This window comes from Sus scrofa, chromosome 2 (genome assembly GCF_054392235.1).
Source record: "Sus scrofa isolate SSC_HxYL_T2T_F1_AM1 chromosome 2, Sscrofa_HxYL_maternal_Yorkshire_Landrace_v2.0, whole genome shotgun sequence".
Lineage (NCBI taxonomy): Eukaryota > Metazoa > Chordata > Mammalia > Artiodactyla > Suidae > Sus > Sus scrofa.
Window position 1 is genome coordinate 107,557,911 of NC_139384.1, and position 25,687 is coordinate 107,583,597.

The 25,687-nt window shown below is 37.1% G+C and overlaps 1 protein-coding gene across 8 annotated transcripts in view; it reads right to left on the reverse strand.

Moving 5' to 3' along the window:
* Nucleotides 1–25,687, reverse strand: part of LOC110259422 (endogenous retrovirus group K member 9 Gag polyprotein) — a 789,250-nt gene that overhangs the window by 391,479 nt on the left and 372,084 nt on the right. The window contains exon 6 of one of the 8 annotated variants that reach the window (XM_085014016.1): nucleotides 1,728–7,774. The exons of 4 other annotated variants lie outside the window; for them this stretch is intronic. In XM_085014016.1, coding sequence (XP_084870142.1) covers nucleotides 5,906–7,543 — 1,638 coding nt within the window. In that variant the 5' untranslated portion in view covers nucleotides 7,544–7,774 and the 3' untranslated portion in view covers nucleotides 1,728–5,905. Of the gene's footprint in view, nucleotides 1–1,727; nucleotides 7,775–19,204; nucleotides 23,567–25,687 lie in introns of those variants that run through there. 3 more of the 8 variants (XM_085014015.1, XM_085014017.1, XM_085014018.1) reach the window with 3 other exon arrangements.

Genomic DNA, 25,687 nt, shown 5'->3' on the forward strand with positions numbered 1-25,687 from the left:
AGCTAGTGAAGTAAATTAATTTTCCCATTCTATATTTATACAATTTTATTCTGACCTAAGTTCAATTTTAAGAGAAAATTTCATGGGTTGGTATGAGATAGAACATAATATGCCAAAGCATTCATCAACTTGTAATGGAATCACTGTTATTATTGTTGAAATCTTCCTTTGGATGTTCCAAGCAAGAGTATGCAGCATACATATACACTGATAGATACACATTAGACAAGTTTATAAAAATCTCCCCCTCTCTCTTATTCTCTCTCTCTCTATATATATATATATATATATATGCATGTGTGTGTGTATAAACAGGTACACTTTAAAGTGTATATTGATACTGCTAGCTAGAATTTCAGGTGCCTACATCACCAATGCTATTATTAAATTATCTTTTGTAATGATACCTCAGGTAGACAGGACTGTTATGCAACAGGAAGTTAGGGAAACATCTTCCATTTTTAAAGCTATTAAAATTTCTTGCAGGTGTGTTTGAGAGAAGCACAGCACAAATTCACTTGCACACTATGAGAATTAGAGACTACGCAGCCCATCCACATGGGGCAATTAACACAAACAGTGTGGAGGAAGAAACAACCAGAGTTGCAAACTAAACAGAACTCATATGGCACTTGTATCCCCCCGTTTTCCTGCAAAGCACAGATGTTTATTCCACAAAATAAATAGTATTGGCAGTTTTGGGCTAGGATATAATTCTATAGGGTCTACCTTTCTAAATACCTACTTTCTGCCGATCTTATTTTTCCCTAGTTCTCAGGATTGTGTTTTCTTTTGTCTTTTTGATGTTAGCCATTTAAAAACATAATGAGATTTATCTACCTGTTGCAGCATAAGCCTCAATATGCTACAACTGGAATAGAATTTCTTCTTGCAGTCACTTCAGAGAAAGGCTTTTGGGAGCATATTAATAAAAACCTTCCTAAGTTTCATTCCCTTCCCTCCAAATATTATAAGTTTGCAAGTGGCTAGCTCCTTCTCTGGATACAAATTAAAGCTGATTCCAATTAGCCCCAAATCCAGTGATCCAAAGAAAATCTGGCTTCCCCCATTTAGTGTGTCTAAGTCTATCTGTTTTTAGAAGAAAACTTAAAATCCTATTCTTTCCCCACATTCCAGAAAATCTCATGTGTCATTTCAGAAGTTAGAACAGCATAGAGAGTCACTTTGGCTGCCATACCAACCTGTCATTTAAGAAAGCTACATTAATCAATAACACCTGAACAGTTCAATTACTGAATAAGAAAGGCAAAGAAATGGAAAAAAGATTAATAGGTCTTCCCCAAAATTAGACCCCTAAAATCAAAGAGGAGCTGCAACCTATGATGATATGAAAAGACTATTACTGCTTGAGTTAATATATAATTACCAAACCCTTTTATTTATTTTTTTCCACATACAGCAGCTAGTTTCACTGACAATTTTCCTACTCAGAGAATTTTGCACCTTTGATTAATGACACTTAATAAAAATTCCAGCTAGTTGCAATGAAAAGAAAAAGAGTCACTTGAACCAATGGTGAAGTGCCTTATAGAGCTAGACTAGGAAAGGTTAATGGCATCATTACTCAGGTCCTTGGATTAGGCGTACCCCTCATTTGGAGTATGTTAGACATGTTGGATTGCCGGGGCCAGCTCAGCAGGATGGGGAAGAACGGGTGCTGTGGAACTTAAGGAAAAATAGTTAACATAGAACAAGACACAGAGACATTTATCTTAAGTAAAGGTGGGAGCCGGGGGACTCAAGGTCTCAGGGACCAAGAGCGCGGGACTCAAGGTCTCAAGGACCAAGAGCACCGGGGAACTCCAGATCTCAGGGACCAAGAGCACTGCCTCAAGAAACCACACTGCTTTTATTGTGAGATTAAGTGAGGAGTGGCTATGGGTGGATCATACAGGGTTTACTATTATATAAGTTCTTTTACTATTTAAAAAGCCACTTAGGTGGTAAAGGGTTAAGCTCTTACTCTGACCTCTAGGCACATAACAGTTCTTAAGCTTAAGTCATTTATGCCTTTAGGTCTTTGCTCTTAAGCTTAAGTCATTTACCAGCACTGTGACTTGTTTTTCCAAAGAAGGAAGATGGGATAAAATAAGACAAGAAGATGGGATAAAGTAAAGAAGGACAAGATGGAGTTTTCAAGGAAACATGTCTTGCAACATCTCCCCCTTTTTGTTTTTGCGGGAAGACAAAAATAGTTCTTGAAACTTTTTTCACTTCTTCTTGAATTATTCGCTTAGAACACAGTCCAAGTTAAGTCTCAGAGTTCAAGTTTTAAGTCTCACGTGGAACTCCTCGGGCTTCTGCTGTGCATAGACTGACCAGCTTCCACGGGTGGCCAGAGCAGGGCTTAGCACTCTGATGATGGCAAAAGGAGTCTCTGGAACTTGACCATGAAGATTCTCAAGGTGCTGTACAGCCTCCCTGGTGTCCATGTCAGCAGCGGATGCAACCTTCTTCACTCTGATATGATGGATCCATGGGGCAATACCCGCAACCTTTATAGCAGTTGGGCTTGCTATGCGACCCTCAGTTTACAAATGTTAATAAATAGCTACAAAGAATGTATCAAAGCCCATATCCCTACACTGACTACCTGAGTTAAAAATCTACCTTAATTCCCCCCCTTTGAGTTGGAGACTCTAACTGTGGGAAAAGGGGCGACGACCGCTCTAACTTCTTCCTGCTGAAAAGGGGCGTCGTTAGGGGAAGCAGTTAGGTCTCCACTCATGGAATGGTCAAGTGGGCTTTGATAACATTGCTTTGGATACCTCAAAGAAATATTTTCACCAGGAAGAGGAGGTCAGCTGGTTCCACAGGGCAGCTCCAAAAACTGGAGCTGAATTGACAGCTCATGAATCTATTGATGATGATCTAGCAGGGAATTAGACACATTCTGTGAACAATCAGGAATACAACATTTAGATTTTATAATAGCACAGGTAACTCATGATTCTTCTGATTTCTCTGGCTGGTTATGAAACATTTGTATGCCTTGGTCAGCATGCAATGGAAAGCTACCTTATGTCCTTTTGAACAGTATGATCTATGGCATCACCTTAAAGTTAACTTACTCAAATATATTCTAAACAGTCCCTACCATGTTCAAAATTCTCTTATCCATATTAGTCTGTCCCTTATTTTCCAAGTAGAGCAATCAGCTGAAGACAGACTATCTTTCTTTTGAAGATGCAATTCCATTCCTCATTCCTTCTATATTGAAAACACACTCATTCTACTTTTCTAAAGCAACCATGGACTCTCCTTTATAATTTCTAAAAACACATGTTTTTCTTATAGAGACCATCTCAAGGTGGCACTGATCATATTGGTTAATCATTCTAAAGACCTTTAGTTTCTGTTTAGTAGCTGATGTTTCAGTGTCTCATTTGACTTCTATTAAACCTAGGTACGATAATATATTATACCTAATGTTGACAACTGTAACAACATGTATGTAGTTACCTTCCATATTTTAAGAATTTCTAAAAGAGAAGTTGGACTCTGAAACAATCAGAAAGGTATTGAGCCCAGTCACAACTCAAAGGTTGTGTAAAGAATTTTGTAACCGGCTTGCCAGAAATATAAATGTGGCAGATTCATGAGCGAGGGGCCCAGGATTGGAGAGGAGGACTGAAAAGTGGCTCTGTATTCCTACATTTAGAGTCACCCAGGGCTGAGTGGTGATAAGGACAGGAGCCATTATGGAAATGTTCCATCAGTCTTGATCCTGGGCTTGAGGGGTCAACCACAGAGACCTTCGTCTTCAGGGGTAATCCCTCTTCCAGTGATCTGAGTCTTGGGGCATTCCCATTTAAAGGGTCCCTCTTTTCCTCAGAGGAAACAGACTCCGGGCATAGGTCTCTGCCCTAGTCCTCTCACCTTGGAAACTCCCAGGTTGACTCCCTGTAGTGCCATAACTAGAGCCTCAGCCTTTTCTCAGTCTCTCTTCTTGTTCTCCTTTCATTCTTCCTGGCCCCGATTATAACATACTCTGAGGAGGTGCTCCAGATCCTGATCAGGGCCAAAAGCCAATTTTTGGAGCTTTCTCCATATATCTGGCACCGGCTGAGCTATGAATTTATCCTTAAGAATTATTTGGCCCTCCATTGTTTCTGGGTTCCTTTGTATGTTTTCTCAATGCCCTTCTGAGTCTTGCTAAGAAAGCTGATGGACTCTCTTGTTAAATCTTCAATAGTTTTTAATGGGTTTTACTCATGAGGCTTTTAATCCCTGTACTATACAGGTAATAAAATGATTTCTATGCCAGTTGTGAGAATACTCACTGCGATGGAAACCAAAGTAAAGAGAGCTAGGACCAAATTATTTGGAGTGAGAGGCTTTCCTTTTCTTAGTAGATTTTCAGCTTCTCGGGTTAGATGTTTGATCTGACCTCAAGTGGGAAGATGAGGAAGATGAGCCCTCATCATCCTCCTTCTGGGGTCTGGAGTCAAGGGATGCTTCACAAGCTTGCTCATGATATGGTTTGATTCTCCTTGATGGAAATGACAATTTTCCAAAAGATGAATAATGAGTAACATCCATTTGCCAGAGAGCATTTGGGGCAAGTCCCCTAGGGTTAACTCCAGGCTCAGATTGAGAAGGATTGTTACCTTGAGGAAGGACCTTCCATTGATAACGCTTTCTAGGGGCTATATTGTTTACCACTGGGACTGAAAAAGCAAATTTTTCCTTATCTTCTGGGTGTAAAGGAATTGTGAAAAAGCAGTCTTTTAGGTCCAAGATAATTAACAACCAGTTAGCTGGTATCATACTAGGAGATGGGAGGCCTGGTTGAAGGGCACCCATAGGCTGAATTACAGCATTTACTCCTCTTAAGTCTGTTAACAATCTCCATTTTCCTGATTTTTTCTGTATAACAAACACTGGTGAATTCCAGGGACTAAAGGATTCTTCTATATGGCCCTTCTCTAATTGTTCTTGGACCAGATCACTTAAAACCTTTAATTTTTCTGAAGAAAGAGGCCACTGCTCAACCCAAACTGGTTTTTCTGTAGTCCATTTCAGTCGAATAGGTTCAGGAGAAACATAATTATTTTTACAAGCAGTGGCCGCTAATGAAAAGGCTGATATCCCAAACCAGATTTGTCCATTTTAATCTCAGATTCAATAGGTTCCACTCTCCCCTGATGATGTCTTCCTAATCCCAATCCGGGAATGTAACCCTGTTTCTGCAACATTTTTTGGCTTTGATGACTATATTGATCTACTGGTGGTAAGTAAATTTCTGCATGCCACTGTTGTAATAAATCTCTCCCCCATAGATTGATAGGGAGTTGAGCAACATAAGGTTTCAATCTAGCTGGCTGCCCATCTGGTCCTTCACAATTAAGCCATTGGGCACTCTTTTTGAGACCCTCTGCTTTTCCTAACCCAGTGACTTCAATATCAGCTGGCTGAAGAGGCCAGGTGTCTGGCCAATGTAAATGGCTAATGATTGAAACATCAGCACCAGTATCAATCAATCCTCTAAAAGACTTCCCATTTATGATAACTTGACAAGTGGGTCGTTCCTCTAGGACCTTTTCTGATAAAAACACTCCTGCCCCTCCTGTGGTATTGAATCTCTTCTGTCTAAAATTATTCCTGTCTTTTTTTTTCTGGACTCTAGGTAAAATTAAGATTTGAGCAATCTGATCCCCTTTTTTAATTTTCCAAGGAATCGTAGTGGAAACCATCACTTGTACTTTATCATCCCTGTTATTATCCAATATCCTGGTATGAACTCGAACTCCTTGTTCTGTTAGCTCTGCCCTTCCTATTATCAATCCTATTGTATCTGATGGCAATGGATTTTCCAATTTGGTTGTAATAGAAGTAGGAGTTTCACTAGGAAGGAGAATTAAATCCTGTAAACTAGGGAGATCTACTGTGATGTCGAACGCTGGTGCAGAGCGTAGTTCCAGGGAGTCTGGCTCTTGTTCTGAATGGGGAAAGCTTCCTTGGTTGACGGGGCTGGAAGCTTGCCCCGAGGGTAGTTTCCCAACAAGGGGGTTCCATCTTTATGAAAGATGGACCGGCACTGGTTAGCCCAGTGATTTCCTTTATTACATCTTGGACATAGTCTGGGCTGTTTATTATTGTTGCTAGAAGGTGCTGAAGCTCCGTGAAAGAAAGGTCGGGCTCGTGGAAGAGCACGACATTGTTTTTTAATATGTCCTGTCTTACCACAATTAAAACATTTTCCTGAAAATTTGTCTTTAACTTTTAAATTAGCCATTGCTTGGGCTAGCATTGAGGATTTAAAGGACTCCGTCCCCACTCCCTGACATGCTTTAATATATTCGGCTACGTTAGCTTTTCCTTTTAAAAATCCTATGGCCTTTTTGCAATCAGTGTTTGCGTTTTCATATGCTAACAATTGAAAAATAGTATCAGACACCTCAGAGTTAGTAACTTGTCGTTTTAATGCCTCTTGTAAACGAGCTAGAAATTCAGTATAAGGTTCCTTAGGGCCTTGTAGGATCTTTTGAAAAGAAATATTTATTTGACCCGTAGATTCAATTTTATCCCATGCCGTTAAGCAACATTGTCTAATCTGTTCAATAGCCAAATCATTCATTCTTAATTGATCTTGAAGATTACTCCAAGGACCAATCCCTAACAATTGTTCCATTGTAATTGGAAGATTTCGAGCCTGATTACGATTAGCAGTAATTTGGGCATGATCTTGCCACCAAGACTTAAATTGTAAATATTCACTAGGTGATAGCACAGCACGGGTTAAGCTATGCCAATCAGCAGGAATCATACGATTTCCTTCAGCTACTCCCTGCACAATTCCTTTTGTAAAGGGAGAATTAACACCATAGTTTTGAACGGCCTGTTTTAATTCTTTAAGAATTTTAAAAGGAAAGGGCTCATGAATGAACTCGTAAACTCCATCAGGGTTGGCGGGGTCAATGCCTGGAGCCACTGTCTCCCTGACGGTTACTGGAAAGGCTAAGTGTATGGCATCCAAATCGCCTTCCCTTTGAGCCTGTAAAATTCCCTGTTGAATGGATGATAGGTGGTGTTCAGGGATAGCGCTCACTTTCTTTACAACCCTGGAAGTAGAGGCTTGACGAGTCCGCGTCACCTTACTCCTAATAGGAGGCGATTGAGGAATATCAGAATCAACAATTGGAGCCGAAGGCTCAGGAGCCAGATATTCTCTATGATAATTTTGTTCAGGGACTGCATATTTAGATTCTTCCAACAAAGGTGTAAACTCCCCTTCTTCCTCTAAGTCCTCTGTGGTCTCTGGAAGTTCTAAAACTGATTTAATTAAGTTCCAAGTACTCCAAATGGACTCAGGAATTCGAATGCCCTCATCCTGCAATATCCTAAATTCCATTCCTATCATTTCCCATATCTTTAAATATAATGTTTCTGATGTAAAAAGCCAATCACAATGTCTCTCAATAGTCTGAAAAAGTTTCAAAAGCTTACTTTCACTTGTTTTTGCACCCCCCTTTTTAAGGAGTTGTCCAAACACACAAATGTAAGGATTATAGTTTCCCATTTTACCCCGTAAATACCTGAGAGAGGGAACTTATCTGCAGGATTTCTTTAGCTTGGCCACACAAAATTCCTCCCTTCTTCTCAGGGCTCCACAGCACTTCCAGTGAATAAAATTTCCACTGTAGTCGCGGTCCTTCGTTCCTCGTGCCTGCCTGTTTGTGAGCCTGCCCCACGCTGGGCGCCACTTGCCGGGGCCAGCTCAGCAGGATGGGGAAGAACGGGTGCTGTGGAACTTAAGGAAAAATAGTTAACATAGAACAAGACACAGAGACATTTATCTTAAGTAAAGGTGGGAGCCGGGGGACTCAAGGTCTCAGGGACCAAGAGCGCGGGACTCAAGGTCTCAAGGACCAAGAGCACCGGGGAACTCCAGATCTCAGGGACCAAGAGCACTGCCTCAAGAAACCACACTGCTTTTATTGTGAGATTAAGTGAGGAGTGGCTATGGGTGGATCATACAGGGTTTACTATTATATAAGTTCTTTTACTATTTAAAAAGCCACTTAGGTGGTAAAGGGTTAAGCTCTTACTCTGACCTCTAGGCACATAACAGTTCTTAAGCTTAAGTCATTTATGCCTTTAGGTCTTTGCTCTTAAGCTTAAGTCATTTACCAGCACTGTGACTTGTTTTTCCAAAGAAGGAAGATGGGATAAAATAAGACAAGAAGATGGGATAAAGTAAAGAAGGACAAGATGGAGTTTTCAAGGAAACATGTCTTGCAACATTGGATAGTGCATTAACCCCTTCCAAACTCCAGGTCCACTGAGAATTGCTCATTCTGAATGATAATTAATTAACATTTATAAATACATGCCATTTTTCCTTAAAAGATTTTTTGATATTATGATGACAAATAAAATAAAATATCCTAGAGGATAATAGCAGAAAGAATCACATTCCAGAGGATGATGATAAAGAGAAAAAAAAATACCTCAGAAGACCAAAAACTGAGTTCTAGTCCACAAGACAACCAATTACCTAGATGAGGTGTTTATTCTTTGTACACTGAGCCTACCAGGAAGGCATCCTGAGAGCATTTATGCAAAGGAAAGGACAGTATCTTTATGGTGCAACAAGATTCATAGAAGTTTTTTTTTTTTTTCTAAATCACCCCTTCATACTGACTAATTGTGCTGCACCCATGGCACAACTCAGAAAAAAATATCTCTAAGGCATCAAGGAAAACTCTTTTATTCACTAATCAAAGTTCACTGAACCCATATTATGTGGCAGTCATTGTTCCAATGCTTGGGATACACCAACACACAAAATAGACCCTCCAAAAGATATCCTGGTGAAATTCACATTCTAGTGGGGAAAATAGATAATTAGAATGAAATGCAGTAAATAGAGAAAACAATAATGTTATAAAGTGCTAAGGAGGAAGGTAGATAATAGAACTAGGTAAGGGTAATAGAGAGTGGTAAAGTACTCTATTTTAAAAGGAAGAAGTTACTATTTTAATGGCTGGTTAAGAGGCTTCCACAGTGGTGGCTAACATTAGCCTTCTACTTACCTGCTCTACTCACCTGCTCATGATTATTTTGATTAGTTAGGAAATAACTTTGTTGGCTGCCTATCCATCTGCCTCTAGGAACTCTAGAGTCTACTAGCCATTGATCTGTGTGGGTCAAAGTCATTTTGGCCTCCTTGTCATTGCTTGTAGAGTAATTACGTCCATCCTGCCTCTGACAGTTAAGGGCAAGGTGAGACTGCTCTCTTCTACCAAAGTAAAGGACTGCTTCTGCTGACCTAGAGGACTCGAGAACATCTGGGAGTTTGTTTTCAAATTTATCCCTCACTCCTTTGCTGTCAGGTCATAAGCCCTGCCCCTTCCCTATCAGGATCCTGACTTTAGCATAAGACTCCTATGGGAATACATTAAGCCTCTTTTGTACTTATGACATCCTTATATCAATTTGATGCCTGATTTACAGAATATTCAGCTCTCTGGATGCAGGACGTAAAGATTTCTTTAAATACTTCTGTAGAAACTTTCTGGATATCACGGCTGATGTTAAGTCTAGCCATGTCCACCTTCAAGGCCTCTAGGTCAGTCAAACAGCCAGTTAATATTTTTGTTGTTTTTATTGTTCAGGTGCTAGAATTATTTCAAAAGCCAAGATCCTCCCCTGGCCAATCTATACATCATCCCAATACACCACACTGATAGTCTAATGAATTGTGAAAGTGCAATACACAAAAGATTTTCAACAATCTACTTATCATCAGCAGTTAGGTCTGTCATCTAATGGCCAAGTAATCCAACACTAGAATCATGTCATAAATGTCTGCTTTCTACAGCCACATCTGGTGAATTGTCTTGGATAGGGCTTCCCTATAATTAGAATCTAAGATAAGAACTTACTTGGGAGAGATCCCTGGAAGAACTGAGGTCATGGGGGATATGAGACACAGAAGTGAGAGACGCAAATAAAGGATGTATGAATGAGCAAGGCATGATATGAACAACCTGGGGTTGATCCTACTATAATTCTCTGGGAGCCTCTGAAACATACCACAGGACCATATCACTAGCAAACTGAGTGGCTAGGGTATTTCATATCAGATTCTTTCCCTATTGTTTGTAGGACACCCCTGGAGTAATTAACTTTTCTGCACAAAGGATATTGTCTATTGTTATGGAATAAGTTCCAGAGAGACATAGAATTCCTTCAAGAGGAAGGGGAAGAGAGATGTAGTCATTTGTGATATTAAGTTTTCAGCATGCATGCTGGATAGTCTTCTATACCAACGGGCACATTGAAGTGTGCCAATGGATCATGGCTTAGGGCAACAATAGCATCTGTGACATTGCTTATATCTTAAATTTAAACAAGGAGTCTTAATGAATCATAAGTAATTTTCAGCAACTGAAATCTTCTCCAGAATAACATAAGGACTTTTGAATAACTTAAATCCATTTATTCAACTCAATGTATAGGCTACTGCTGTCAAGTAATTTAATGATATTAAAACAGAAATGTATTTACTAAAGTCAGAAAAGATAATTATTATTGTTGTTTTAACTAGCCAATATTCATTAGGCTTACCCCTGTATTTAGCATTTTGCCCCACATTTCTAACTCTCATCTAGGGTAATCTTCCTTCTGCCTAAAATATGTCCTTTAGAATTTTCCTTAGTGCAACTTGATGGTGATTAATTCTTTTGTGTCTTTATTCATTTGAAAATGCCATTTTGCATTCACTTTGAATGATGCTTATACTATTATGTATAAAATTCCAGTGTTGAAAATGTTATTTCTCTCAAGTACATTGCAAACATTATTCCTTTATCTTATGGTTTCCATTGTTGGACTCAAAGAAGTAAGCTCTTACTTTAACCAGTTTCTTTAATGGTACTGTCCTCCAGCTGTTTTAAAATTTGTCTCTGGCCTTCTGGGTTATCACTATGTTTCTAAGATAAAACAAAAGAAAATTTCCCACTTGTGATTCACTAGGTTTTTTAAAATAAATAGGTGTCTTTCACTTGTTCTAAAGTATTTTAAGCTATCTGCTACTCCATTCTCTCTCTTCTTAAACTCAAATGAAATAGATACTAGATTCTATCCCTGTCTTCTCAGCTACTTATCCCTTCTCTGAATCTTCATCTTCATATTGTTCCATACTTTTTTTTGAAGTTTCTTCTGATCTGTTTCCAGTTAACTAATCTCTCTTCATCTGTTTTAAAATCCATAGGCTGAATTCTCATCTTATCATAGTTTTAGTGTAAAATTTTTATTGGTTTTCTTTTTAAGTCATCTTTTTTTAAGGGTTTAATTTAGAGAAGTTTTAGGTTGAGGGAAAAGTATAAAGATTTCCAATATGCCTTATACCCTTACATATAAATAGCCTTCTCCATCATCAACATCCTCCACCAGATTGGTCTACTTATTACAAGTGATTAACCTATACTGACACATAATTATCAAAAGTCCATAGACTATGTTAGGGTTCACTCTGGTTGTTGTACATTCTATGGGTTTGGATAAATGTACAATGATATTTCCATCATCACAGTATCATACAAAGCATTTTCTCTGTCCTAAAATTCCTCTATGCTCTGCCTATTCATCTCCCCTGTGACCAATAGCAACCAAAGATCTCTTGACTCTCTCCATAATTTTGCATTTCCCAGAATGCCATATAGTTAGAATCCTACATTACATAGCCTTTTTATATTGGTTTCTTTTATTTATTACTATGCATTTAAAGTTCTTCCATGCCTTTTAATGGATTCATAGCTCATTTATTTTTAGTGCTAAAATAATACTCCATTGTCTGGATGTACTACAGTTTATCATCCATTCACCTACTGAAGGACATCTTCGTTGCTTCCAAGTTTTGACAATTATGAACAAACTGCTATTAACATCAATCTGCAGCTTTCTGTGTGGATATAAGTTTTCAACCCCTTTGAGGATAAATGTCAACAAGTGAGACTGCCAGACTATATAGTAAGAGTACGGTTAGTTTTGTAAGAAACTGCTAAACTGTTTTCCAAAGTAGTTTTAGTCCATTTGCATCCCAACCAGCAATGAGAGAGTTTCTATTGCTCCACATCCTCCCCAGCGTTTGGTGTGGCCATTGCTTTGGATTTTGGACATTTTAGGTGTGTTCTGTTATCTCTCATATCATTTTTTCAGTTTCTAGTTTCCTGCCAAATTATTTGATCTTCCCTTTTATTTTTTAAAACCACAATAAGAGTAGTTGTTTTATTGTCTACGTTTGACAATGGCTTTGTGGGGTTGTTACTATGTATGCTGTTTCTGATGTTTTGTACTTGCTTCATTATCTTTAGTTGTATGATAGAAGTATTTTTTAGTAAGTTATTTGGTAGATGATTTTGACATCTAAGATAATGATAACTTCCTTCAGGAATTATCTGTGATAAATTCTGAAAGTTATTAGAGATACTTGGGTTTTTCCTGGCCCTAAATGATACAATTATGGCTGCAAGTCCCTATATTATCAGATTGACGTTTGGTTTACACTTTGCTGATGGCATAGTTCTTTATGAGTCTGGTTTTTACTGGGGCCAGAGTCTCCATCTTTAGCAATATTTGGGCTTTGACTTCTGTCCTCCCTGATCCAAAAGCACAATTTAGTTTTATAGCTGCTCTCTCAGCTTTGGAGAATATCCTCAAAGCAAAACAATATTGAATGATTTATCTGTCTCTCAAATCTTGGCCTGACATGTCCTCATTATCTTATAAGCTCACTGATACTTTAAAAGTGATGTCTTCTAAAAACTTTGACCAGGTTCTTCAGTTTTTATGAGTGATAAGACTAGTTGCTACTAGTGGAAGTGAAATTCTCCATGCTACATTCTTTTTATTTTGGTCAGCAATACTTATAACTTTATGAATATTTTTACTAAGCAAATATCTTTTAGTAACACAGAAGATTAATAAAATTATTAAAATTGCTTGTGAAATTCAGAGTTTTGTTGATTTATGGCCACCATGTGGCTAATGCTGACACAACAGAAAAAATAAGTATCCTACTTAGATATAGAAAGAGAGTAATTTTTAGTCAGATGTAATTGACATGTAATATTGTGTAAATTTAGGGAACCACTATAAGAATAACATCTGATTTTTCAGCAGAAACTACAAGATAGAAGGGAGTGACAAGATATATTTAAGGTGATAAAGGGGAGGAATCTAGAACCAAGAATACTCTACCCAGCAAGACTTTCACTCATATATGATGGAGAAATCAAAAGCTTTACAGACAAGCAAAACTAAAAATAATCAGCACCACCATACCAGCTTTACAACAAATGCAAGGTCAAAATAAGCAAGTAAATAAATTAATTAATTAAATAAAATAAAAAATAAAAGGCTACATCCAGAAATAAGAAAATTACAAATGTGAAAGTTCACCAGTAAAGGCAAACATCCACATACAAATATGATATCAAAACCAGCAATTGTGAGAAGAGAAAAATACAAGTGGATGTTGAAAATACATTTGAAATTAAGATACCAGCAACTTAAAACAATTTTTCATATATACAGAATGCTATATTAAAACCTCATGGAAACCATTAACCTAAAAAGGACAATAGACACACACATTAAAAAAAAAAGAAAAAGTACAACAAATATAACAGTAGAGATAGTCGTCAAATCACAGAAGAAAAGAACAAAAGAGGAAGGGAAGAAAAAAGTCCAACTTCAACAAATCTGAAACAATTAAGAAAATCAGGGGAGTTCCTGTCGTGGCGCAGTGGTTAACGAATCCGACTAGGAACCATGAGGTTGCGGGTTCGGTCCCTGCCCTTGCTCAGTGGGTTAACGATCCGGCGTTGCCGTGAGCTGTGGTGTAGGTTGCAGACTCGGCTCGGATCCCGCGTTGCTGTGGCTCTGGTGTAGGCTGGTGGCTACAGCTCCGATTCAACCCCTAGCCTGGGAACCTCCATATGCCGCGGGAGCGGCCCAAGAAATAGCAACAACAACAACAACAAAAGACAAAAAGACAAAAAAAAAAAAAAAAAAGAAAATCATATATCAATAATTACTTTGAATGTAAATGGATTAAACGCCCTAACCAAAAGACACGGACTGGCTGAATGGATACAAAAACAGGACCTATATATATGTTGTCTACAAGGGACCCACTTCAGACCTAAGATCACATACAGACTGACTGAAGGTGAGGGGATGGAAGAAGATATTCCACACAAATGGAAATCAAAAGAAAACTGGAGTAGCAATACTCATATCAGACAAAACAGACTTTAAAATAAAGAATGTATCAAGAGACAAAGAAGGATACTACCAAATGATCAAGGGATCAGTACAAGAAGATATAAAAATTGTAAACATAACATATATGCACCCAGCATGGGAGCACCTCAATGTATAAGGCAACTGCTAATAGCCATGAAAGGAGAAATCAACAGAAATACAGTAATTGTGGGGGACATTAACACTCCATTTACATCTATGGACAGATCACCCAAAGAGAAAATCAGTAAAGAAACACAGGCCTTAAATGACACATTAGGCCAGATAGACAATTGATATTTATAGAACAGTCCATCTAAAAGCAGCAGAATACACATTTTTCTCAAGTACACATGAACATTCTCCAGGATAAATCACATCTTGGGCCATAAATCAAATCTTGATAAATTTAAGAAAATTGAAATCATGTCAAGGAGACTAGGAATCAACCACAAGAAAAAAAAAACTGCAAAAAATAAAAACACATGGCGGCAAAACAATATGCTACTAAACAACCAATAGATCATTGAGGAAATCAAAGAGGAAACCAAAAAATACCTAGAGATAAATGACAAACACGATGGTCCGTAACCTGTGGGACATGGCAAAAACAGTTCTAAGAGGGAAATTTATAGAAATACAACCTCACCACTGGAAACAAGAAAAATCCCAAATAAACAACCTAAATTTATACCTAAAGCAACAAACAAAACAAAGTTAGGAGAAGGAAATAAATCATAAAGATAAGGGCAAGAATACAGGAGATAAATAGAAAAGATTAATTAAACTAAAAGTTGGTTCTTTGAAAAGATAAAGAAAATTGATAAACCCTTAGCTAGACACATTAAGATAAAAATGGAGAAGTCTCAAGTCAATAAAATTAGAAATAAGAAAGGAGAAATTACAACTGACACCAGAGAAATACAAAGGCTCATAAGAGACTCCCACAAATAAAATGGACATCCTAGAAAAAATGGACAGATTCTTACAATGTTACATCACCTAAGATTCAATCAGGAAGAAACAGAAAATATGAATAGGCCGGTCACAAGTACTGAAACTGAACATGTGCTTAAAATAACTTACAAAAAAACAGAAGTCTAGGACTTTATGGGTTCACATCCAAATTCAATTAAACATTTAGAGGAGTTAAGATCTATTCTTCAGAAACTCTTCCAAAAAATTGTAGAGGAAGGGACATTCCCAAGCACATTCTTTGAGGCTTCCATCACCATGATACCAAAATCAGACAAAGACCATCCCAAAAAAAAGAAAAGAAAAGAAAACTAAGGGCAAATATCATTGATGAACAAGGATGCAAAAATTCTCAACAATATATTAGCAAACAGAATCCAACAACACGTTGGAATGATCATACAGCATGATCAAGTGGGATTTATCCCAGTGATGCAAGGATTTTTCAATATACACAAATTGATATGATACACATCACCAAACTGAAGAATGATATGGTTATCTCAATAGATGAAGAAAAAATTTTGATAATATTCACCACCCGTTTATGATTAAAACCCTCCAAAAAGTGAGCATAGAGGGAACCTACCTCAACATAACAAAGGCCATATATGACAAACCCATAGCTAACATCATACTCAATGGTGAAAAGCTGAAAGCATTTCTGCTAAGATCAGGGACAAGACAAGGTTGTCCACTTTCACCACTATTATTCAACATAGTTTTTGAAGTCCTAGCCATGGCAATCAGAGAAGAAAAAGAAATCAAAGGAGTCCAAACTGGAAAGGAAGAGATAAAAATGTCACTATGTGCAGATTACATGATACTATACATAGTAAATCCTAAAGATGTTACCAGAAACTGTTAGAGCTCATCAATGAATTTGGTAAAGTTGCAGGATATAAAATTAATATACAGAAATCTATTTCATTTCTATATACTCTAACAAAGAAAGATCAGAAAGAGCAATTAGGGAAACAATCCCATTTACCACTGCATTAAAAAGAATAAAATATCTAGTAATAAACCTACCTGAGGAGGCAAAAAACCTGTACTCTGAAAACTATAAGATGCTGATTAACAAAATCAAAGATAACACAAACAGATGAAAAGATAAACAATGTTCTTCTATTGGAAGAATCAATATTGTCAAAATGACTATATTACCCAAAGCAAACTACAGATTCAGTGAAATCCCTATTAAATTACCAATTGCATTTTTCACAGGACTAGAAAAAAACTTTTCAATTTGTATGGAAATATAAAAGATCCTGAATAAAAATGATACAATGAAACCTACAAAACAGAAACAGACTCAAAGATTTCCAAACCAAGCATACATTTACCAAAGGGGAAATTTTGAGAGGGATAATTTAGGAGGTCATGGTGGATATATACACACACTACTATATATAAAATAGATGTGTAACAATGATCTACTGTATAGCATGGGGAAATTTACTCAAAACTGTAAAAGAATCTGAAAATGAATGGATATATGTATATGTAGAACTGATTTACATCTGAAATCAATACAGCTTTGTAAGAAAACTACATACCAATAAAATCTTTAAAAATATTGTGTACATTTAAGGTGTACAAACTGTTGATTTTATATATTTACATATGGCAATGGAATTACCACTGTAGTGTTAACACCTCCATCACATTACATAATTGTTTTTTTTTCTGTGATGAGAACATTTAATATCCAGTCTCTTAGTAACTTTGAATTATTTAATACAGTACTGTTGACTATAGTCATGATACTGTGCATTAGATCTCCAGAACATATTCATCTTCTAAATTCAGGTTTGACCAATATCTCCCCAATTATCTCAACCCTTCAAGCCCCTAGTAACCACCATTTTCTTCTTTATTGATACAAGTTCATCTTTATCAAATTCTACATATAAGTGATATCATATGATATGCTCACAAATGTCCATCTCTGTAATAATGAAGAGCAAGGGTTCCTCCTTTAATATGGCTGAATAATATTCCATTGTGTGTGTGTATGTGAATGTATATCACATCTTCTTTATCCATTCATCTATTGACAAATACTTAGGTTGTTTCCATGTCACCTTTAGTGTGAATAAGGCAGGAATAAATGTAGGGGGGCTGATATCTTTTCAATATCCTATTTTCATTTCCTTTGGATATATACCCAGAGGAGGAATTGCTGGAAAATAGTTCTATTTTTAATTTTTTTGAGGAAGCTCCATACTGCTTTTCATAGAGACTGAACCAATTAAATTCCTACCAGCAGTGTACAAGGGGTAAGTTTTATTTATTTATTTATTTATTTAATTTATTTTTTCCACTGTACAGCATGGGGACCAAGTTACACATACATGTATGCATAATTTTTCCTCCCATTGTCGTGTTGCAATGTAAGTATCTAGACATAGTTCTCAGTGCTACACATCAGGATCTCATTGCTAATCCATTCCAGAAGCAATAGTTTGCATCCATTAACCCCAAGCTCCCGATCCCTCTCCACTCCCTTTCTCTCCCCCTGTGCAGCCACACATCTATTCTCCAAGTCAATGATTTTCTTTTCTGTGGAAAGGTTCAATTGTGCTGTATATTAGATTCCAGTTATAAGTGATATCATATGGTATTCGTCTTTCTCATTCTGACTTATTTCCCTCAGAATGAGTCTCTAGTTCCATCCGTATTGCTGCAAATGTCATTATTTTGTTCTTTTTTAGGCTGAGTAGTATTCCATTGTGTATATATACCACATCTTCCTAATCCAATCATTTATCGATGGACATTTGGATTGTTTCCATGTCTTGGCTACTGAGAATAATGCTGCAATGAATATGGGGGTGCATGTATCTTTTTTAAGGAAAGTTTTGTCCAAGTATATGCCCAAGAGTGGGAATGCTGGGTCATATGGTATTTCTATGTATAGATTTCTAAGGTACCTCCATACTGTTCTCCATAGTGGTTGTACCAGCTCACATTCCCACCAACAGTGCAGGAGGGTTCCCTTTTCTCCACACCCCCTCCAGCATTTGTTATTTGTGGACTTATGAATGATGGTCATTCTAACTGGTGTGAGGTGGTATCTCATGGTAGTTTTGATTTGCATTTCTCTAATAATCAGTGATGTTGAGCATTTTTTCATGTGCTTGTTGGCCATCAGTATATCTTCCTTGGAGAAATGTCTATTCAGGTCTTTTGCCCATTTTTCCATTGGGTTGTTGGCTTTTTTGCTGTTGAGTTGTATAAGTTGTTCGTATAGTCTAGAGATTAAGCCCTTGTCCATTGCATCATTTGAAATGATTTTTTCCCATTCTGTAAGTTTTCTTTTTGATTTCTTTTTGGTTTCCTTTGCTGTGCAAAAGCTTGTCAGTTTGATGAGGTCCCACTGGTTTATTTTTGCTTTTATTTCCGTTGCTTTGGGAGACTGACCTGAGAAAATATTCATAAGGTTTATGTCAGAGAATGTTTTGTCTATGTTCTCTTCAAGGAATTTGATTGTGTCTTATCTTACATTTAAGTCTTTAAGCCATTTTCAGTTTATTTTGGTGCATGGTATGAGGGTGTGTTCTAGTTTCATTGATTTGCATGCAGCTGTCCAGCTTTCCCAGCAATTCTTGTTGAATAGACGTTCTTTTTCCCACTTTATGCTCTTGCCTCCTTTGTTAAAGATTAGTTGACCATAGGTATCTGTGTTTATTTCTGGTTCTCTATTCTGTTCCATTGGTCTGTATGTCTATTTTGGTACCAGTACCACACTGTTTTGATGACCGTGGCTTTGCAATATTGCTTGAAATCTGAGAGGGTTTATGCCTCCTGCTTGGTTTTTATTTCTCAGGATTGCTTTGGAAATTCTGAGTCTTTTGTGGTTCCATATAAATTTTTGGATTGTTTGTTCTAGTTCTGTGAAAAGTGTCCTGGGTAATTTGATAGGGATTGCATTGAATCTGTAGATTGCTTTGGGTAGTATGGCCATTTTTACAATATTAATTTTTCCAATCCATTAACATGGAATATCTTTCCATTTTTTATGTCTTCTTTAATTTCCTTGTGTAATGTTTTATAGTTCTCAGCATATAAGTCCTTTACCTCCTCAGTCAGGTGTATTCCCAGGTATTTGATTTTTTGGGGTGCAATTTTAAAAGGTATTGTGTTTTTGTATTCCCTTCCTAACATTTCATTGTTAGCATACAGAAATGTGACTGATTTCTGAATGTTAATCTTATATCCTGCTACTTTGCTGAATTTGTTAATCAGTTCAAGTAGTTTTTGGGTTGAGTCCTTTTAGAAATATTCATTTCTAAACCCTAATTCTCTTTTTCCACCATGATATGTGTAAATGTTACAGTGAACTGATCAAATATCTGTACAGTGCAGAGGTGGCCTGTGGGTTGGGGCTTTAGGGAAATGGAACCTGAAAGAATACTTTAGTATGAAATATACAATATACTCTTTAAGTAAATAGATAATGTTAGATTCATCCAAGAATATAGAGTCCTCTCCATTTTAAGAAGAAATTGTAGTCATTATTATTGCTACATTTACAGTTTTCTGGGCATTTTAAGCCTGGGAGATGTGACAGTCCCCCATGGTAAGAATCCAACATATATGAAACCAACTTTGTGAGAATTCATGATGAATTTAGACATGCCACAGAATTTGACCCAAAATATTTCCTTCACCGATATTCTGTGATATATTCTTATTTCAAGGCAATAGGTTAGGAGGAAAAAAATCATAATATTGCCTTCAAAATATTAATGTAATTTTTTTCTATTAAGTATATTTACATAGATGTCTTTATCCAATTATTTAGTTAGAAAGGCACAAAGAACTAACCTGAGGCAAAAGATTGAAGTTTCACTCAGGGAAATTAACATGGCAAAAGTATGTTCAAAGACTGAGGAAGGGAGGTAAAGGTGAAAATAAAAGACTAGAGAAAGGAAGCTCAACATAATTCAGCCGCTCATCTCCTCATCGATTCTTCCATGTGCCAATGTTTAGAACAACCTTTAATGCTTTGAAGAAAATGTCTTGAACAAAGGCTAGAAGTGTCAAGGTAGTAGAATTATTAGTGGTTTGCAGGGAATTAAAAATGGGGAATAAAGAAAAAGAAAGCATGGCAGATTCTGATCTCGGAGAAAGAAAGTATGATAGTTTAAAATCCTTTGAGCCCTAATAATGAAGAATAACAATACCAGTTACAAATACATCAAATTTAGTTTGGGAAGATAAAATAATGTATACTAATTTTGCTTTGAAAATGTGAACTTTGTAGGCTCTAATGTGCAATGAATTAAGAAATGAAGATCTATAGTTGGGAGGAGATGTTGGTGATATACCTGTGGCAGATATTGCATGTATATACAGATTGTTCAGTACCTTACTTTAAGTAAGACATATCAAGAGGAAAGAGTACACGGCTAAAGATCATATAGCAGATCCAGATGAGGCCCTGTGTGGATTTCTTTTACTACCTGGAGCTTCCATCTTCCTATTACTGTGATTTTTAGCAAAAAGCTTGGATATAAAAGTCTAGCTACTTGCCTCAGAGAAACCAGTGCTGTACAATTTGTGTTCCAGAGCATTCTATAAAATCAGACCAAAGCTGTTCTTCAGTCAAAGCCATATTCTTTTTTGGGGGGTGGGGTTGGGGGACACTTGCAACATGCAAAAATTCCTGGGCCAAGGATCAAACCCATGCCACAGCAGCAACCAAAGCCACTGCAGAGACAACACCAGATCCTTAACCCTCTGTACAGAGAATTCCCAAACCTGTATTCTCACTTAGCTTTTTTTTGTCTGTCTTATCTTACTTCTGTCCTTCTACTCCTGAGAGCACTTCTAATAAATCACTTGACCAATAACTTCCATATCAGACTCTGCTCCTAGAGAATATGACCAAAGACAGATGCCATGTGGAAGAGATTAAGTCAAGAAAAAAGTGGAGCAAAAATTGTCAGACAGATAGGGCTATATCCTGGAAATGATGAAAGGGAGAGTAATGATTGAGGAAGAATGGAATGGAATCAAAGATAGTTGTAAAGGATAAAAAAAAATTAACTGGAAAATCAAATGGCATTTGTTACTTTCACGGGGACAACTTCAGTAGGATAGTACAGATACCTTTTCTCAAAAAATTTTGATGTAGAAAGATGGAAAGGTTTGGAATGTCTGCTAGAGCGAATGGCAAAATCCAAGTCCCTCTGTTCAATCCTAACATGCAAAAGAGCGAAAATAAAATAAAATAAAGGAAAAAATACAGCTACTTTGGATGAAGGGTAAAACAACTTTGTAGCATTTACTCTTACTTTAGTACCATTTCACTTTCTCCTCTACTGCTATAGACCTATGAGGTCATGTCTCTCACAGTGCTATTAGGAGCATGCATTGAAATCCAATGATTTAGAGGAAGAGTGGGAGATAAGATTAAAATATAAAGCAAGAGGTAAGAAAATCCTGAGAGGATACATAAATAAATAAAGGATCTGGGTCTCAGCTGGTTTAGATATTTTAGAAAGATAATGGCTTAGTAAAGGCCCAGGGAGTATTCGTGATTCTTTCTAAATTACCCAATCTAGCTGGGATATGAGGCTAACTCTAATATAGGCTTTAATAAGGTGGACTCTGGGAACCTCGGTAGAACTGGGGAACCTGAACTTCTGAAATAAAAGCAAAGGAATGTCAAATATATTTTTCAGTCAACATCTCAGATGGCATTCAGAAACATAAATTCTATAAACGTAAAATTCTTTATACCTTTCCTATTTCTTGTTTCTGTGTACATATTATCTATATTTGTGACCATACAGCCAAGACCAAAAGGACTAACATGTTTATGATGTAGGAGCTTCCAAAAAGGGGCTGCTAAACAGCAAGGTTGGGGGGAAAAGAAACTGAATGATATATTGTATATTGACAACTACCAAAGGAAAGGGCAATATGGCAGGATGCCTGGGCCAGGGACCCTAGAGCCCACTACAAAGCAAAAGACTGTGCATCATAAGTCTAAACTGAAAGTGAAGTCCTGGGGTGAAGCACTTGAAAGTCATCAGCTTTGTTAGAAGACTAATATGACAGGGTACACATGAAGTTATGAAGGCTTAGCCTTGAATGAAAGGAGATAAATGAAAAAGAGAGGAGAGATGACAGAAGAGTTGTTGGGCTTAATGAACTTCTACATATAAAAGGCAGATACCAAAGAGGGAGAGAAATAATGGATGGAAAATTTCATGTCCTTGTATATGGAAAATTTTAACTTAAATATGATCTGGTGATGATTTTGTTTGTTTTGATAGTTCAGTATCATATATATACAGCCCCCCCCTTTTTTAGTTTTATCTAACTATTGTTCCTACAATTACACTTTCCATGCTTTTTTGGTTGTGCATTTCTACAGAAAATGAGAAAACATGAAAAAGAACGTGCAAAGATGGAAAGTTTTTGAAACCTACAATCTTTTATGGGGAATTCTATATCTGAAAACTTGCAACAACTGTATTTGTTCAATGGTCACACATCAAATATGCTTAAAACTCAACGGACTTGGTTCTGAAAGTACAGTTGACATGATAACAACTTGGAGATTGGAAAGCAGCCCTTCTGCATAGTTGAAAATCTCCATAAAATTTTATAGTCAGAACCTCCATATCTGTGGTTCAGTTCCACACTGTGGATTCAACCAACCACAAATTATGTAGTATTATAGTATTTATTATTGAAAAAAAATCATATGTAAGTGGACCGTTGTAGTTCAAATCCATGTTGTTCAAGGGTCAAGTGTATGTGGTTATCTCCAGTGCTATAAAACCAGTTAAAAAATTACCACTAAAACTGTAGGTATCAAAAACTGATTGGAATATACAAGAGCAGAAAGGCCTTAACAGTTCATAGACAGTAGTATTTCCTTTATATTGATTTTCTTCTTTCTTAAAGAAAAAGAATTATTTTGAGGACAATAAAAATCATTATCAGCTACATTTTGTCTTATATATAACAGATGTGATTTTCTGAAGACTCAGAGGACAGGAGTTATCCCTGTTTAACCCTTCACCACTATCACTATTAGCCATTCTAAGACTTCCCTGCATAATGCAGAAAAGGGTCAAGGGCAGAGGCTGGTAAATTCATCATGCATTGATTCACTCTCCCAGCTGAACACACTTCTCCTTCCTCTAGGACAGAGCACAGACACGAGGAATCTCTGCAGCCAGGTCTCTCCCTTTGAGACCCAGTTGCTTTGGGATTCAGTCCCGCCACAAAAGATGAAGGAGGATGCAATGAAGGTGAGATGAAACAATCTTCATTCTCTTCCACAGATCTAAAATGCAGATATAAAGTAAGGGTAGAAATGCCTGAAACACAGCTGACAATACATTGTCAGAAAGAAGACAACACTAATGTGAATAAGCATACGCTGATGAAAAAAGACTTCCATTATTAGGCCCCACAAATGTATTCTATTTGTAACTAATAAACATATTATTCAATATTTAAAGTATTTGACTTCACATTTTGTCTATCAGAAGAAAAACATTCTTAGTGTTCCCATCGTGGCTCAGCTGTAATGAACCTGACTAAGATCCATGAGGATGCAGGTTTGATCCCTGGCCTAGCTCAGTGGGTTAAAGGATCCAGTGTTGCTGTGAGCTGTGGTGTATGTCACAGATGCAGCTTGAATCTTACATTGCCATGGCTGTGGTGTGGGCTGGCAGCTCCAGCTCTGATTTGACCCCAAGCTTAGGAGCTTCCATATGCTGTGGGTGTGGCCCTAAATAGCAGAAACTCTCCTAGTGGTTTCTCAGTAGTAAACTTTAAAATATCTTACACTCTTACTCTGGTCTAAGTAATCCATTATATTGGTTCCTATCATACTACAACTAATAGAATTCAGACTTCACACCTTGAAGAAAGATTTCCCAAATGATATGTTGGAGAACTGTTCTGCCATCTTTGGCCATCATAGAAACTCAACAATCTATGGAGAGATCTCCATTTTTTCCCGCAGCCAGCACTGAAGCTAAAGGACAACGGATACTTTTGTCAGACCGCAAAAGTATCCATTGGTCCTATCCTTCTAGCAATGCCAAAGAGGGTACAGTGTGTCTCCATCACTGTTCCACATTACTCAGGGAGGGAGGGATGGAACATGGAAGCCCTGAGTAACCACCAGCTGCTTCCTTTAAGAAAAGATCACTCCCATTTTCAGAACAACTAACAGCCTCTCCAGGGCCCCTCTGACCCATTCCTAATTAAACAGAGACACTCCTTCCTTTAGGTTCATGCCTCCTTCTGTCTATTCCCTGATGATGGCAGGCAGAGAGAGTACTCACAGTCTTTTTGTCATGTGGTCAAAATGATAATCCCAAGTATAAAATAACCTGATATTGATACTTTCATTGTCCAATGAAATGCAGTTTTCTGTATGGTCACTTAGAGCATATTATATTTAAAATTATCTCTGGGAGCCTCTTCTAAGGCTATATTTTCTTTCCTGAAATGTGAAATATTTTTTTTCTAAGAATTATAAACCTGGTAAAGTCAGTTTATTTTTCTTGGAGAATCTCTCTGGTGAAGTATTGGGAAAAATTCATACAGGCTTTATTTTTTTTGGGGGGGGGAGGGACATTTAATGAACAAGAACTATGGATTTTGATTTCAGACTGCTTATTTGTACATTAATTTTAGAACTTATTTTAGAATTTAATTTATTTAGAACTCGACTGAACATTAATTTCTCTCTGGAAACTTGCTAATAGGAAGGGTTTATAGATCAATATGGTTTATTATAGTACTAGCCTGCTATTATTGAAATTTTTTAAGGTGCCGTTTGATTTTTGACATCCATTTTTGACATTGGATTTTTGACCCAATTTCTGACATCTCTGTTGAAGAATGTAGCTAGCTAGATAGAATTTGGGATACATATAAAAGAGTAAAATTTTAGGCTTGGGTACCAAGTAGCCTAGGAGCTTATTTTTTTATTCTATGATTCTGACTTATTTCAAAGCCTTCTTAAGTGAATGCTTCAGTGTCTGCCAAAAGGATCAATAAAACAACAGTGGTTGGTACTGGGATGGCAGACCCATAGCCATGAGAGCAAGAACTCTGATGACACTGCTCTTCTCCTTTCTTGATGGGTACATTCACTCCCCTACTGGGCCACAGACGTGGTGGTTAAGCCAAAGGGATGAGATATTAGGAGGTTCGGAAATGCTCTTGCTTAAGGGAATCTCCTTTATACTTGATTTGTGTGCCCATGTAACTGGACATGAACTAATATAATATATTCTTGTAGTCCCTCTCCTTCTTTACTCATTGATGTGTGACCTCTACAGTTTCACAGGGCTTCATACCTAGAAAGATCCATGTTTAGATCAATGTTCTACTGTAGTCATCTTGAAATTCTTAAAAAAAAAGTGTTTAAAGAAAGTGTTTAAAT